At 32.1% G+C, this 14,685-nt stretch overlaps 4 protein-coding genes across 4 annotated transcripts; 3 read left to right on the top strand and 1 right to left on the bottom strand.

Moving 5' to 3' along the window:
* Nucleotides 1–488: 488 nt before the first annotated feature.
* Nucleotides 489–2,017, top strand: BO80DRAFT_408765 (Zn(II)2Cys6 transcription factor). Its single transcript, XM_025717855.1, has 2 exons — nucleotides 489–618; nucleotides 686–2,017. The coding sequence occupies exons 1-2, from the start codon at nucleotides 499–501 to the stop codon at nucleotides 1,997–1,999; spliced, it is 1,434 nt and encodes a 477-aa protein (XP_025574383.1). The 5' UTR covers nucleotides 489–498; the 3' UTR covers nucleotides 2,000–2,017.
* Nucleotides 2,018–2,055: 38 nt separating this feature from the next.
* Nucleotides 2,056–3,333, bottom strand: BO80DRAFT_476456 (RTA1 domain-containing protein). The gene is made up of 4 exons (XM_025723227.1): nucleotides 3,062–3,333; nucleotides 2,919–3,011; nucleotides 2,692–2,868; nucleotides 2,056–2,649 (listed from the first exon to the last, which is right to left on the bottom strand). The coding sequence occupies exons 1-4, from the start codon at nucleotides 3,279–3,281 to the stop codon at nucleotides 2,111–2,113; spliced, it is 1,029 nt and encodes a 342-aa protein (XP_025574382.1). The 5' UTR covers nucleotides 3,282–3,333; the 3' UTR covers nucleotides 2,056–2,110.
* Nucleotides 3,334–4,523: 1,190 nt separating this feature from the next.
* On the top strand, nucleotides 4,524–5,085 carry BO80DRAFT_425883 (Cloroperoxidase). Its single transcript, XM_025719629.1, has 2 exons — nucleotides 4,524–4,671; nucleotides 4,737–5,085. The coding sequence occupies exons 1-2, from the start codon at nucleotides 4,557–4,559 to the stop codon at nucleotides 5,027–5,029; spliced, it is 408 nt and encodes a 135-aa protein (XP_025574381.1). The 5' UTR covers nucleotides 4,524–4,556; the 3' UTR covers nucleotides 5,030–5,085.
* A 5,160-nt stretch (nucleotides 5,086–10,245) lies between these two features.
* On the top strand, nucleotides 10,246–10,996 carry BO80DRAFT_476446 (uncharacterized protein; the record flags this gene model as incomplete). The annotated part of the gene is made up of 3 exons (XM_025723226.1): nucleotides 10,246–10,280; nucleotides 10,356–10,627; nucleotides 10,740–10,996. The coding sequence occupies 3 exons, from the start codon at nucleotides 10,246–10,248 to the stop codon at nucleotides 10,910–10,912; spliced, it is 480 nt and encodes a 159-aa protein (XP_025574380.1). The 3' UTR covers nucleotides 10,913–10,996.
* Nucleotides 10,997–14,685: the final 3,689 nt, after the last annotated feature.

Here is a 14,685-nt window from a genome sequence, read left to right as displayed (position 1 = left end):
GTACCGTCTAGTCATAGAATCGGTAAGAAAATAGAGTTTGACAGAATTCCGCATAATAATTACTTTCAATGAAATATAATATGTCCAACTAGTTTTCAAACCTATTCAACTTATAATCTATCAGATATATAGATGATGAAGTGGCTTGAGGGGTACGCCAGAAGGAAGAAACAGAGACTGAGAGAGAATCATGAAGTGGCTCCAGTCTCGTGACAACCGCCATTCATATCTTGCTGGTAGCAAGCGCTAAGATTACCATAATTATAATTGACTATATCGTGGCCATCATGTAACCATCCAGGTTCTAGAATGCACCCAAAATATTACCCCTGTGCCAAAGTGTGGGTCCTCAGATTAGCCAAGTTTGACCCACTGGCACAGCCACCAGGCTGGCGCGGCCCTCCAGGCTGGCGCGGCCCTCCAGGCTCCAGGGCTGCCTGAGATGTTTCCTCGAGACATTTTCCCATCCAAACTAGCTCCATGTTCAACTCGATAGCAATGGCACAGAACAATCCCGCATCAATGGCAATCAGCAGGCTGGACCAGCGTAAGGCCTCGCGTCGGTCACACCAGAAGTCGCGGTTAGGCTGCCGCAACTGCAAAAGACGACACATTAAGGTTTTCCGCCCCACCTCCCGATCCTGTATGCTTATCTGAAGAAGCGAAATGCTAACGGCCAATTCAGTGCGATGAATTACGACCACAATGCTCTAATTGCATGAACCACTCAGTCAATTGTGATTACTCTGCTTCAACCAGACTAGATAGGCAACCGCTATCAGCAAGAGCCTCCCAGTCTGCATTACCAGCAAAGCCGGACCGCCTCATCAACTGGATCTTCGTCCCATCTCTCTATCAAAGCCCACCAAAAACCTCAAGTCCTGACTCTATTGCCAGATCAGTTATCCCGACTTCAACTAGCGCTCAATATTCCCCATCTTCATCATCCAGTCAGTCAACTCCCTCGCCATCCTCTTTCCAACCCATCCCCGCCCCTACAACATTTGACTTTCATGACTTCACCCTCCACCACCACTACCTAACCTCAACCTGTTACACACTCGCCGAAGATGACGGCAGTCTTCACTTCTGGCATGATGAAGCCCCCAAAATGGCAATCTCGCATCCCTTCATCCTACATCTGATCCTAGCGCTAGCTGGGCTGCACAAGGCCAGGGTCGACACCAACAACATATTTTCGAATCCCGGAGCAAATGATCCCTGGCTAGTAGACAGAGCAGAGCATCACTCTGCAAAAGGGCTAAGTGAACTATTATCTCTTCTCGCTCAAGTTAGCCCCAACAACATCGCGGCAGTGTGGGCGGGGGCCACCATTTTGTGTTTTCTGCCTATGGCTCGGGGTCCGCGACCGGGCGACTATTTGTTCTTTTCGATTGGCACTGATCATGAAAGCAAGGTACAGTGGCCTTCTTTGGTGAAAGGAGTGAAAACACTTTCTGGAATGTCTGGTGATATCAAGCCTCGGGGGGACAAAAATGGCTCATCTCGAGTTGATCAAGGAGGCATGGCGTCAGGAATAAACTACCGGGGATTGTTACAGGCCTTGAGGGAGCGGATTCTTCTGCATGGCCAACAGCGCGGAGAACTGAATGCCCGGGAACTGAGCGACTGTTATATTAATTCCATTGCTATGTTGGAGCGCGTGCTCGATGAGACGCATGGGGGAAAGCAAGATGGGGGAGAGAATAATACTGGCAGGTTGGCGATGATTATATACGATTGGATTGGTTGCTTCGAGCCTGCACTGGATGCCTTCCAGAACAAAGAGCCAGTAGCACTGATACTGCTGGCTTACTTTCTCGTGCTTATGAAATTACATGACGGAGTGTGGTTTGCTCGGGGCTGGGCGGAGCATATCATGGGGGGTATTGAGGAATGCTTGGGTCAAGATGATCGTCGGTGGCTACAATGGCCGATGAAGGAGATTGGAATGCACAAGGATGCAGGTAGCAAATTTTATGCAGCGGAAGAAGAATAATGATAGAAATCAGTTACCCCCAAATACAGCATTAAATCAAATTGTTTCCGACACGAAAATTGCCCAACATTGGGTCCTTCATAAAAGACGCCAGGCCCAATCATCACGGCATCAATTATACCGAGATCCGTTGTTCGCTGAATCATCCTTCCTTCCCAGCAATCCTAACTTATCCCCGTGACTGTCTTCCTCCAAGTCCTCCAAGACTAGTGTCTGCTCGCTAACCATAGGTACCGAGCTCGCCCGCATTTCAATTTTTCGCAGCAGTTGCCCCGGATGGAACAGATTAAAAATAATAACAGCCGGCACCATCATCGCCCCATCTAACCCAATCAACAATTTCTCATTCCGCATCGTTGAGCTCGTCCAGCCATGTAGCAGTTCGATGGTCCGATAGATACTCCGAATATATATCAACAAAACCGAGAAAACCATGGCCGAGAATAAAGCGATCACTACTGGCATGTGCGCATTACCCCGGCGGCAGGGCACTTCGCGGCAGAACACGCGCCAAGCAAAATCAGCTCCAAGTGCAACGAAGACTGTTATGGCCACAAGCTGGAAGATGATGCCGCCGACCATGATGTGTGTTCCGGTTGACTGAGACGATGAGGAGGAGGAGGAGGAGGCGGAGGAGGGGGAAGCAGTTTCTCTGGCGCTCATCGAGCTTGTGCTGGAGCCTGAACCCCCACCGCCAGCTCCCGATGAAGCCATTCCGCCTCCTGCTGCCTGGACGACTAATGAGATGATGTCGCAGGTGCAAAATATCCAGAGGTAGAGCTTAGGAGAAAGGATGGATGATTGGAGACCAAATATACAGATAAAGCGGGCTAGCAGGACGTAGATTCCTGCGGTAAAGAATGTTAGTACTGTCGACGGATATTAGATTTGTACCAGTACCTAAAATGGGGTATGGGACCTATGATAAGGGTAGTAATTTGCATGAGATATGGTGTCTGAGCGTAGGGACATTTAGCAGACCAAATTCGGGCTGCCCAACCTAGAATTTCGACTGCGTTTCAGTTAGCGTAAATGGAATAGACTTTGTGATTGTCGAAAGACCTAAACATCCTAATGAAAACACGGAGCACCACCAAGTTCGAAACCACACCATTTGGATGGCATGGCCTAGCATCGAGACGCCGAAGAGGGCTACAAAGGTAGAGGCTGCGGTGAGCGAGGGCACATAGCCATATGAAGTAAAGACGCCATCAACATAGGCATGGCATGTATCGCTGCTGTATGTCTGTGTTTCTGAACTTCCATGGCCTGATGCACTCATGATTGTAGGAGAGGAAGCGACAAGTTAACGTAACTTAGAAGTTCAATCTGGATTGGTTGGTAAAGCTAAGCGAGCAGCATAAGTTAGTGATGGACACTGGCAATGTTTATAAAGAAGTCGATCATATTCGAGAACAGGACGCTATATCACACAATATTTATACGGAAATCCTATATTTCTTCTCTTCACTCCTTTCGCGTTATGCTGGGCTATGGCTGCTAACACTTAGTCACAGCTTACGACTTATCTCCCTCTCGAAACATGGTAGATGCTACCCCTCTAGTATGGAAATATATTCCTTGAAGAATCTGATGGTCAATATCTTCAGTTCGTGGCGTATCCGTGATAGCCTGTCTCAAAAAGGCAAGTCCTTCTCCTAATCGGTCCATCGTATTCGTGAAGTATCACACTAACCCTAATCCGGACCGCGCCGGTGGCTCAGCTGCCGATCCCTTGGCACGGGGCGGCTTAATGCCTCCCGCAGTTTCGAAACCTTTTACCCGTCCCGAATTATAACATCTTATTTCGATCAATCACATTATTATGATGCCTTAGCAGTGGAGCTCGTTCCAACTCTTGTTTGCCAAATTGCCCCAAGATCCAAACACCGCATAATCCTCCTATTAGCTGTCACTCATATCAAAACAGAATATGACCGCCTGAATTATAAGCAGGCTTTCATCTTCCCACGGGACGTTATTTAGGCAGCAGACTGTGACAGTTTTAGACATGTAGGTATGTAGGGATGTAACCCTGCTGCTATTGTGGTGTTGACAACCATTGAGCATGCTGCAGCACTGCTCGGGACGAGTGATTACACCATAGCAAGTTCTTGGCATCAGGCGTCCCAGGTCGTTGTCCATGGGTACAGCGGGTTTGGCTCTGCGTAGCATTCCAAAGCTGCCAGTGTAGCCAATCATCGTACACTTGATGCATCGCAACGGTGCCACCGCCGTGCTCGTATACATCCAGTCCAAGATGGCTAGCGACTTGCCTATCCAGGGCTGTCATCGTGCCCCTAACCAGATCGGAGCCATCTGAAACTTGCTCCATCTTCACGCATGACTGGCTTACAACTGCTACTCCACAATCATAAAACCAGCGCTGGCGCCATTTCTTCAAGGTGACGACGGCAAGTAATATACCTGTATTTGTAATCTACTAATAGCTTGGCTCTAGGCCTACATCCAGATATAAATTGCTCTAAATCTACATCCTGGAAACAATCCTCCAGAATACAGACTCAGCTCTGCTATTACTACGACTACCTCCATCATGAAGACAATCCCCCTACTATGTCTCGCCGCGGCCTTTGCCCAAACCCATGCATTCCCACCCCAAGGAGGAGCACCGCACCCACTACCCTGGTCCCCTCCAGGCCCAAACGATGGTAAGCAGCCCTATCTAATCCACGATTTTTCCATACTTCAAGCCATCGTTAACATGAAATAATAGTCCGCGCCCCCTGCCCAATGCTCAACACCCTCGCCAACCACGGTTATCTCCCCCACAACGGCAAGGACATCACTGAGCAACACACCATCAACGCCCTCTATAACGCTCTCGGCATCGACGCAGAACTCTCCAAATACCTCCACCAGGAAGCAGTCACCACCAATCCAGCCCCAAACGCTACTACTTTCTCCCTCAATGATCTGAGTCGTCATGACATCCTCGAACATTGTGACAGCAATATTGATGATATTGAGTGTGTGTGTTGCCTAGCTAACTACGTGAGGAGAAGGTAACTAGGTGGCTAGATCTGAGATTACGTGATCTTTTTTCACATTTTCTATAAGTGAGGACGTAGTCAGTAACATTACATATAAAAAAAAGAATATGTAAGATTGTTCATATTTTCTAAATAGAAAATAAAAGATATATAGATATAGAAATATTAGATATGATTTTAAATATGATTTACTATATTGAATTACTTGATAAAATAGAAATAGATAAAATATTTAAGTAATTTAATAAAACTATTAGCTGCTTATTTAGTTATATTAATATAAATAAATTTAATATTTTTTATATATATTTTATAATATATAAAATATTATTTAATAGAGATATGTTTCATACAGACATAAAACTTAGGATTTTTAGTTAAAATAATAGTAGACTAGTTATCTACATGAATAATTATAAAGTGAGTTATTAAAATAGATATAGCTTTAAAGCGCTAAATATCCAGTTTAATAAATAATAGTTAGAGCTAGATTAATTTTTATATTATTATTACTTACGCGATATACTTACTTTTAGTTAAAAATAGTATAATAGTAATTTATTTTTTTAAATTTTATAAAATAAGCCCCCCAGTGAATTAGAATATATAATTAGAGATTAATATCGTGTTAAGAGAGTGGGGGCTGGCCTAATTAATATTATAAAAATTAATAAAACTAAGTCCGCCTTGATAGTAAAAGAAATAGTAATTAAGAAAGCTAGTAAGATAATATTAAATAAGATTTATTATTTAAAGATATAGTTTAATAAGATTATTTATAAAAGATAATAGCTTACTTATTACATATATAATATTAGAATATATATTAATTATAATCTAGATAAGCGTTCCATTATATTTTTAATATATTTTAATATTATTAGAATCTGCTATTCCATTATACTTTAATAAAAAATTCTTAAAATTATATAGTATAAGAGAAATTTTATAAGTAGAAAAATTAAAGCGCTTTAGATAGTTTTATATATATAATTTTTATGAGAGATAAATATCTTTATCTACTTATATAATATTAATATCTAGGAAGTAAATATAGGGACTATTATTAATAAACTTGATAAGTTTAGTAAATAGTATTTTAAAAATACTAATTATAGTACTATCTAGCGTGAGTAGAAGAATATTATTAATATAAATAAGTATAAAAAGATTTTTTTCTGTGAATACAAAGTAATCTATATATAAATATTTAAAATTATTAATTATTAGAAAGTTATAAAGCATGTTATACTACTCGTGTAATACTTATTTTAAATTATATAATAATTTAAAAAACTTGCTATATATACTATTTTTCTAGAAATTATTTAATAGTTTAATATATATTAATTTACATAGTTTAATATTAAAAAAGACTGTAATAATATTAAAATGATATAAGATTTAATAAAATTTAATAATTAGAGTAATAAAAATTTTAAAGCTAATATTCTTAATAATAGTTATATATATTTCTTTAATTTAATAGTCTTTGCTAGTATGCTACTGGAAGTCTTTAATAATAAAATAAATCTTATAAATATTATTATATTTAATTTTGAATATTTATTTAAGTAAAAAAAGATGTGTATTATAAAGATATAAAACTATATAAAAAATATCTTATTTAATTTATTTCTATATTTTATAATATATTATTTTATATTATTTAGATGTTTTAGCGCAGGCCATAGTATTAGTATATAAGATAGAAATATAGCTAGTATCTTAAGATATTAATCTTTTAATAAAAATATTCTTTTTAGTTTATAGACTAGCTAGATGTTGTATAATTATAGTTTTTAAAAATAGAATACTAGTAAGATAATTATTAATAAGTAATTTATAAAAGATATTAGTATGTATGTCTAGATTATTATTTATACTAATAATATATAATTCTAAGAATTTAAAAAGAGCGTGCGAAAGCTTATAAATATATATAAAATAATATAGAGATTATTTAATTACTAATAATGGTTCTATATGGGAGGTATTAATAATTAGAGGATCTATAATAATTAGATAATCTCTAGACTTATTATTTTTATTGATAATTACTAGTTTAAATATAGTATTATAAATAGTGTTATTAAATATAAATAAAAATAGGAGTATATTAGTTTATTTATATTCTAATAGTTAGTCTAGTTTCTTGTTACTATCTTACTCATCTATAATAAAATAATTAGAAAAAGAGATAAGGATAAGTTATTAATATTAAAAAAATATATTAAATAGTGATTAGTGATAAGGATCTTTCTAGATTAAAGTTTCTATATTAGTTTTATTATAATATATAGAATTAAGATTATATATAGATATTATTAATAATAATTATAAGATAGATTTTTTATTAAAGATAATATTACAGGCGTATATAATTTAATGAGTTTAAATATTATAGATTTTATAAACTAATTTAAAATATTTAATAAAATAGTTTTTCTGTATATGATTCTTAAGCTTATTATAAATTTTTTTAAAAATAAGATACTAGTAATAGTAGTTAAGGATTTTTTACTATAAAATATTTAATTATATTTTATATAGGATTTTATAGGAAGTCTTTCTGATAGTACTATATATAAGTCTATTTTATATATAGTTAATTATAAGAATAATATAATTCTATAGAAAATAAAATAACTGGTTATCCGCTATAACTAATATATAAGATTTAATTAAATAATAGTTCTTAATCTTGGTAATGGGATTGAGATTTAAATAATAATATAGAATAAGATTCTAGATAATATCTTATTCTTGATAATAAATTATAAGTAATTAATATTCAGGTATATTATTACTATAAATATATTTAATATTAATATTTAGCTAGTATTTAAGATAGTTTTATAAAGTAATAAACTTATTATGTATTTTATTATATTTTTTAAGTAAGAATATCTAGTAGTACTAAGAGGTATAGTTAATAAAAGTAATAAAGTAATATATATTAGTTTAACTATATATAGATAATAATTTATAGATATTTATATAAATAAGATTTCTAATGTGTAGATTAAGATTATAAAATTTAATATAAAAAATAAATAGTATTTAATTTTTTTTATAGAGATAGGGCTTGCAGGATACTAATAAAATATTTTTTTTAATATTAAAATTAATAATATATTTAATAGAGTTATAAATTTTTTATTTAAAGATATGAGCCGTATAGTAATACGTAAGATAGATTAAAATTAATAAAAAAACTATTTTTTTAATAGTATTAATAATAAGGTTAGAGAGTAGTAAGTATATTAAAATACTATAAAAATATAGATTTTAAATTATTTTATGGCTTGTAGTGCTAGTTATATATAGAAAATATTAAATATCTTTAATAATAGTAAAGCTAATCTACTTACTATATTAAATAAGAATAGTAGTTTTCTTAATCTTGATATATATATAAATATTTTAATATATTAATTACTTATATAAAATAAGATTATATAAGAGTGCTAGCATGTATTAAATATAATTTATTTTTAAAAATTTATAAAATTTATTCTGTTTATCTATTAATTCAATTAAAATAATATTATAGTTAATAGTTTAAAAAACTTTATTAGTAGTGGTTTTAGCTGTACGTATATAGGAAGTAAAAAATATAAAATAATATTTTAAATAAATTATTATTTTAATAATCCTAGAATTAAGTATCCAATCGTACGAGTTATTTAGATATCATTTTTTTTAAATTATAGTAATAGTATTAAAATAAACCAATATAGTATAAATATTAAAAAAATTAAAATTAATATTAATTATATTGGCTGATAGTATTCCGGATAATAGTATAAGTAAAATAAATATAGTAATTATATTAATTTAAATATTTATAATTATTTTTTTATTTAGATTTAATGAGTACTTATTTAGAAAATAATTTCTATAATATTTATAAAAAATATATTATATAATATTTTTATTAGTAGTATCAAGTTGCTTTTTTTTATATTATATAAAAATATTTATTTAATTTTTATTATAATTATAGATATTATTATATCCATGGTTATACCTATATTTATAATTATAATTATTATAATCACTACTTTAGGTATTATTATTAATATTATTAATATTATTTTAAGGCTTGTTATTAACCGCGTATATAATTAATTAAAAGAACTAATTTTTATATATATATTTAAACTATATAAATTAAGTATATATAGATAATAGAATTATATTTTTTATTAGTATTATATACTGATTTATAATAAATAGTTATAAAATAAATATATTCTAAATTATTATAAAGAATTACAGGAGTTTAATATAATTATTAATAATTTTAGTATTGTAAAACTTGTTGAGGGTATCTATATAATATATAAAAAAAAATTTTTAATTACTTATATTATTATAGTAAATAAATATTTATTTATTATATAGACAGATAACTATAGTAAAATTAGAGGTTTTATATATTTTTTAGAGAAGAATATATACTTTTAATACAGAGTTATAGTTCTAGAAACACACTATAAGACTAGCTTTATATATAATATTAAAAATTATAAATATAGAATAATTTAATTACTTCTATTTTCTATAGTCAGAGTTATATATAGTAAATAAAATATAGTTATATTATTTAGCTTACTTGATACTATGTTCTAGTTTTTATTAAATAAATAGAGTACTACTATTACTAGTATAAATAATTAGTATATATATATTTTTATTTTCATCTTTAGAATAAAGAACTAGTTTTTTTAGAAAAGTATATTTATTTTAAAATAGTTCTTATGTGTCTAGATTATACAAGTATAAATAATTTTATAGATTTTTTTACTATAATAATTAGTTAGTCTAGCCTTTAAGCTTAGGAATAGCTTTGGAGATATTAATATTAAATAAGTCTTTAGATAATATTATTATAAGTATTTAGCCACGCTGCTCGCGTGGTAAAAGATCTAGTTAATTAATAAATATTAAGTCTGGATATTAAGTTAAATAGATTACTGTAGAGGTTTTCTTACCTATAAAACTATGTATAATAGTAATTTAAGATATAAAAAATCTTAAGAAAGATGCTATTTAATAAATAACATATAAAAATAATAAAAAAATAATAGAGAAAAATAAATATTTAATAATTTATTACTATGAGGGCTCATAACCTGTGACAGTAATATTAATGATATTAAGTATGTATATTACCTAGCTAACTACACGAGGAGGAGGTGACTAGGTGGCTAGGTCTAAGATCACATGATCTCCTTTCACAAACATGATGCTAGTTTGAGGTATGGTTTTTTTTTTTTCTCTCTCTCCCCTTTATAGCACCATTGACACTCATCTCACCACGTATTTTTTGATAGTCGTCAGGATGCCTTCTTCGGCGACAACCACGACTTCAACCAGACTATCTTCGACGAGACCCGCTCATACTGGACCTCTCCCATCATCGACGTGAAGCAGGCTGCTATGTCCCGCCAAGCACGTGTGAACACTTCCATGGCTACCAATCCGAATTATACCATGTCGGAGCTGGGCGATTCTTTCAGCTATGGTGAGACGGCTGCTTATATCATTGTACTGGGTGACAAGACCACCGGGATGGTCAATCGGTCGCTCGTAGAGTATCTCTTCGGTAAGTTTGTGAATCGGATTTCGCATTGAGACCGTTTTTCTTTTTTCCTTCTTCTTTTTATTTCTATTTCTATTTCTATTTTTGGGGGGTATTTCGACTGACCATTGAGCAGAAAATGAGCGTTTACCGCAGGAGCTTGGATGGACCCGTGCGACGGAGAATATCACGTCTGATGATTTGAATACGATGTTAAATAAGATTATGAATGCGACGGGTGGGGAGAGCGAGTTTGACAGGGAGTTGGCGAAGAGGGGCGGGGTGCATGTTGGGAAGTGGAGAGAGTAGATGGGCTTTGTTCGAAGTGGGTGGATTCAGAGTGGGTTAGATGTTCACTATAGAAAGTGTATATCGGACTGATTAATGGGTGGGTATGAAGAGGGCTTTGAGTTGTGACATATCTTGCTGTCATGATTGGCATATACGAGTTGCGTCTGTATGAAGAGTCTTGCTTGTAACATCTTGAATGCGGACAAGATATTATCATTATCATTTGCTGTCTTGAGAAAGATTTCTAGTCCTACTTGGACGGCCATTGATGTTCTCACCTCATACTCGCGCGGTGGCATTGTTGCTAGTAGCAATGATTCTCACGCCATCCTTTTAAACCAGATCTTCTCCCCCAAAACGGACTCCAAATCCAACCCCAAGCTCTTCGCTACTCCCTGCTCATCAACATAAAACCCAGCCTTCGTATAGTCTGGTCCCACAGCCTCGGCCTCAGGATTATAGTACTTGATGATGAAGAATTCTCCACTGACATGCTAAAACCGCATACTACAGCTCCCCACACGCTTTCTCAAATCAATAACTAACTTGCCGTTCTTTTCACACACCTTATACTCCCTATATCTAGAATACACATATGTCCCTGTATATGCTCCCAGCAACAACGAAAGTAGTAACCTTGTTTTCAAGTCTAGATACAACCATGCTACCACACTTTTAACACTTTTATTATATATATATTCTATCTCCTTAAACTTTACTCTCAGTTTTCTTATATGGGTCTCTTTGTCGGCTCCACTCTTCCCTAGTAACTAGTTAATAAGATACAAGTCTAACTCTAACTCTGCAATCTTCATATTTTAAGTATTTTCTATCATAAAAAACATAAAGTCCTTAGCAGATAAAAATCTAATTATTATCCCACATCCAGCCCAGCTACCCGTGTGCCAGTATAATTATTCTCTATAATAATTATATATAAACCATCCTATAATATAAAGATGGTATGCACCAGGCGGAATAAGCATATTTTTCTAATCTAACTTAATAATAACTATCCTGGATATACACACTGCCCCTCTTTCAAGATAGGTAGTATCTAGTAAAGTATAGCGCGCAGCCACTTTATATAATCCATTATAGTAGAAACCATTGAACCAGCTCTGGTAATTAAAGTATAATTAATATATTATTCTTTATAATAAATGTGTGTTTCCAGATTCCAGGTATAGCCCTTAGCTAGTCTCTTTAATAAGTTCAGGTGCCTTTACACTTCGGTAGTAGAGAAGTATATATCATTTATATCAAGTAAGTCCTAGATTTTTCTTTTTAGCGTCGTTCCAAGGTCCTCTCTGTTTATATATTCTAATAAATATGTGGCAGCCATGAACATATAACTATTATAGTTGAATATAGTTTGTGGTGGAAAAACTAGTAGTAGCCATTAAAGCCTGTAGACCTCGGTACATAAAGTCTCATTTAGATAAGCGAGATTAATAGAAAAGAAGTAGCCTAGGAGCCTACTATGATACGATAAGATATCTTTAATTATAGTGTTAATGGTAGTAGAAGGAGTAGAAAGAATAAAATTATTACAAATAATAAAAGTGACAAGCGTAGACTAGGAAATTAGATGCGGAGTGGATTAGCTATTATCAATTACTAAAGACATTGCGGCGCTGCAGGTTGAGAATAGAGATATGGTGGTCATATGTGTGGAGGGAAAGGAGGTGTAACCGTAGGCTTAAGTTTATTTTTCTTATATAGTTCTTAGGTTAATGGTAATCTTGGATGGTGGTGGTACCTTTATATAAATACTGGAACTATGCATAATCAATATAGCCAGGCCTGGAATGTACTATTTCTCAAGTAATTTATTAACAAGGGTGTTGAATTCTATAGTCAGCAGATTTCTTTTCTAGTAGAGAACTATTTCACTGGAGTCTGCTTAAATCCAGGTTAAAGATATTAAGAGATGGAATATGGAAGGAAGTAAAATAAATAAAGATATAAAAAATAAAAAGTTAAGTTATATCGGGATCCGTGGGTAGCCTAATATAGTTATCTAGTATTAATTCCCGCAAATAAGCCCTAAACGGCCACAGGAAGCCAGTAATCTGTATTAATATTTATTTTTACTATAGCCTATATAAGAGATATATGAGTCTTTTTAGTTAGCTCCTTCTGTTATTCCAGCTAAAATAATAGATTTTTAATACTTTATACTGAGTATTAGAAAATAATAGTTCCAACATGACAGTGGGGTTCATAATATAATTAGAAAGCATCTTCTAACAGTATGAGACTGAGTATCAGAATGTTAAGAATTCTATTGTTACACTGTAGGTAATAAATATGCACTAGATGCTTACTGAGTTAAAATGTCCACTCATTAAGTAAAGCTTTCATGCAGGCTGCTCCTGTTACTGTAGCATACGGTTGGCATACTTTGTTCTTATGGCTGTCCGCGTAGTCACAAACACCCTAACCTACTGGGGTTGGGGGATCGCATATGCGGCGGAATTAGGGTGTGTGACGGGCTAAGAAGCCGGGTGGACTACGTAAGGTACGATAATCTGTAAAAGAATTAAATTTACTAGAGAAAGAATTATCTAATCTATAGACTAATTAGATTTACTTATAGATAATTCTTTTTAAAAAATTTCTTTATAATATTAGTAAATTTTTTTATTATTCTAGAGATTCTTATTTTTTCTGGAGATTTCTATTTTTTTTACAGATATTATTAGATTGAGATCTAAGACTAGATAAATTAGAATATAGATATTCTAATTCTAGATAATTAATAGGGCTTAGTTTTTTTTAATTATTATTTTTTTTATTATAATGTAGCTAGCCTATTATAAATTTTAAAGAATTAGATAAGTAAGATTACGCTAGCGTTCATAGGTTTTAATATTATAAAATTTAATTACTAATTTTTATATAGATATAGTATATCCCTTCTATTTAACTAGAAATATTTTTTTATATATATATTTTCTTTAGAATATATTCTTCTTATTTAAGATTTTTTCAATAATATATTCTTCAGTGTTATTTTCTATAATAATAACTTTTAATTACTAATTAGTTATTTTTTAAGTAGATAGAAAGTCTATAGTAGTAGATTAGAGTAAATTAATATAAAATATTAGATAAATTTTAGATAGTATATCTAATTTATAAGTATATATTCTAATTTGTTCTAGTACTATGAATTTTATATTCTATTAGTTTAGTTTTTTATTAAATTAGTTAATTATAATATTTTTTAGATCTAACTAAATCTTGTTATTTTCTTTATAATAAAAAATAAGATTTTATTGATAGTTAGTATATTATTCTTATACTTCTTATACTACTATTATTATTAAACTAATAATATTTTAAATTTTTTAAAGTTTACTAAGAATAGTCTTAACCTACTCTTAGAGATTCTTAATTTAATAATATTTTAAAATATTTATTTTAATACTTAAGTCCAGGGGTTTTATATAAAAATTATACTATAAAAAAAAATTTATTCCTATTAACGCGGAGTCTTAATTATTTAGAACTAGTTATATTATAAATAGTAATTTTTACTAATTAATTTATTATTAATTAATAAAATATTATAAAAAAATTTTAATAATTATAATTTATTATTCTATTATACTATCTATTTCAGGATAGTAAACAGTAAAAAAATATTATTTAATATTTAAAGTCTTATATAGAATTGTCTATAATTCACTTATAAATTAAGAATTATAGTCTAAAATCACTAACTAAGATATCCTATAATAGTTATAAAATATTTAAATAAATATATTTATGAAGCTTTTTAT

Source organism: Aspergillus ibericus (assembly GCF_003184845.1).
Source record: "Aspergillus ibericus CBS 121593 unplaced genomic scaffold BO80scaffold_24, whole genome shotgun sequence".
NCBI lineage: Eukaryota > Fungi > Ascomycota > Eurotiomycetes > Eurotiales > Aspergillaceae > Aspergillus > Aspergillus ibericus.
The sequence above is the reverse complement of the archived record's forward strand: the minus strand, read 5'-3'. Positions and strand labels throughout refer to the sequence as shown.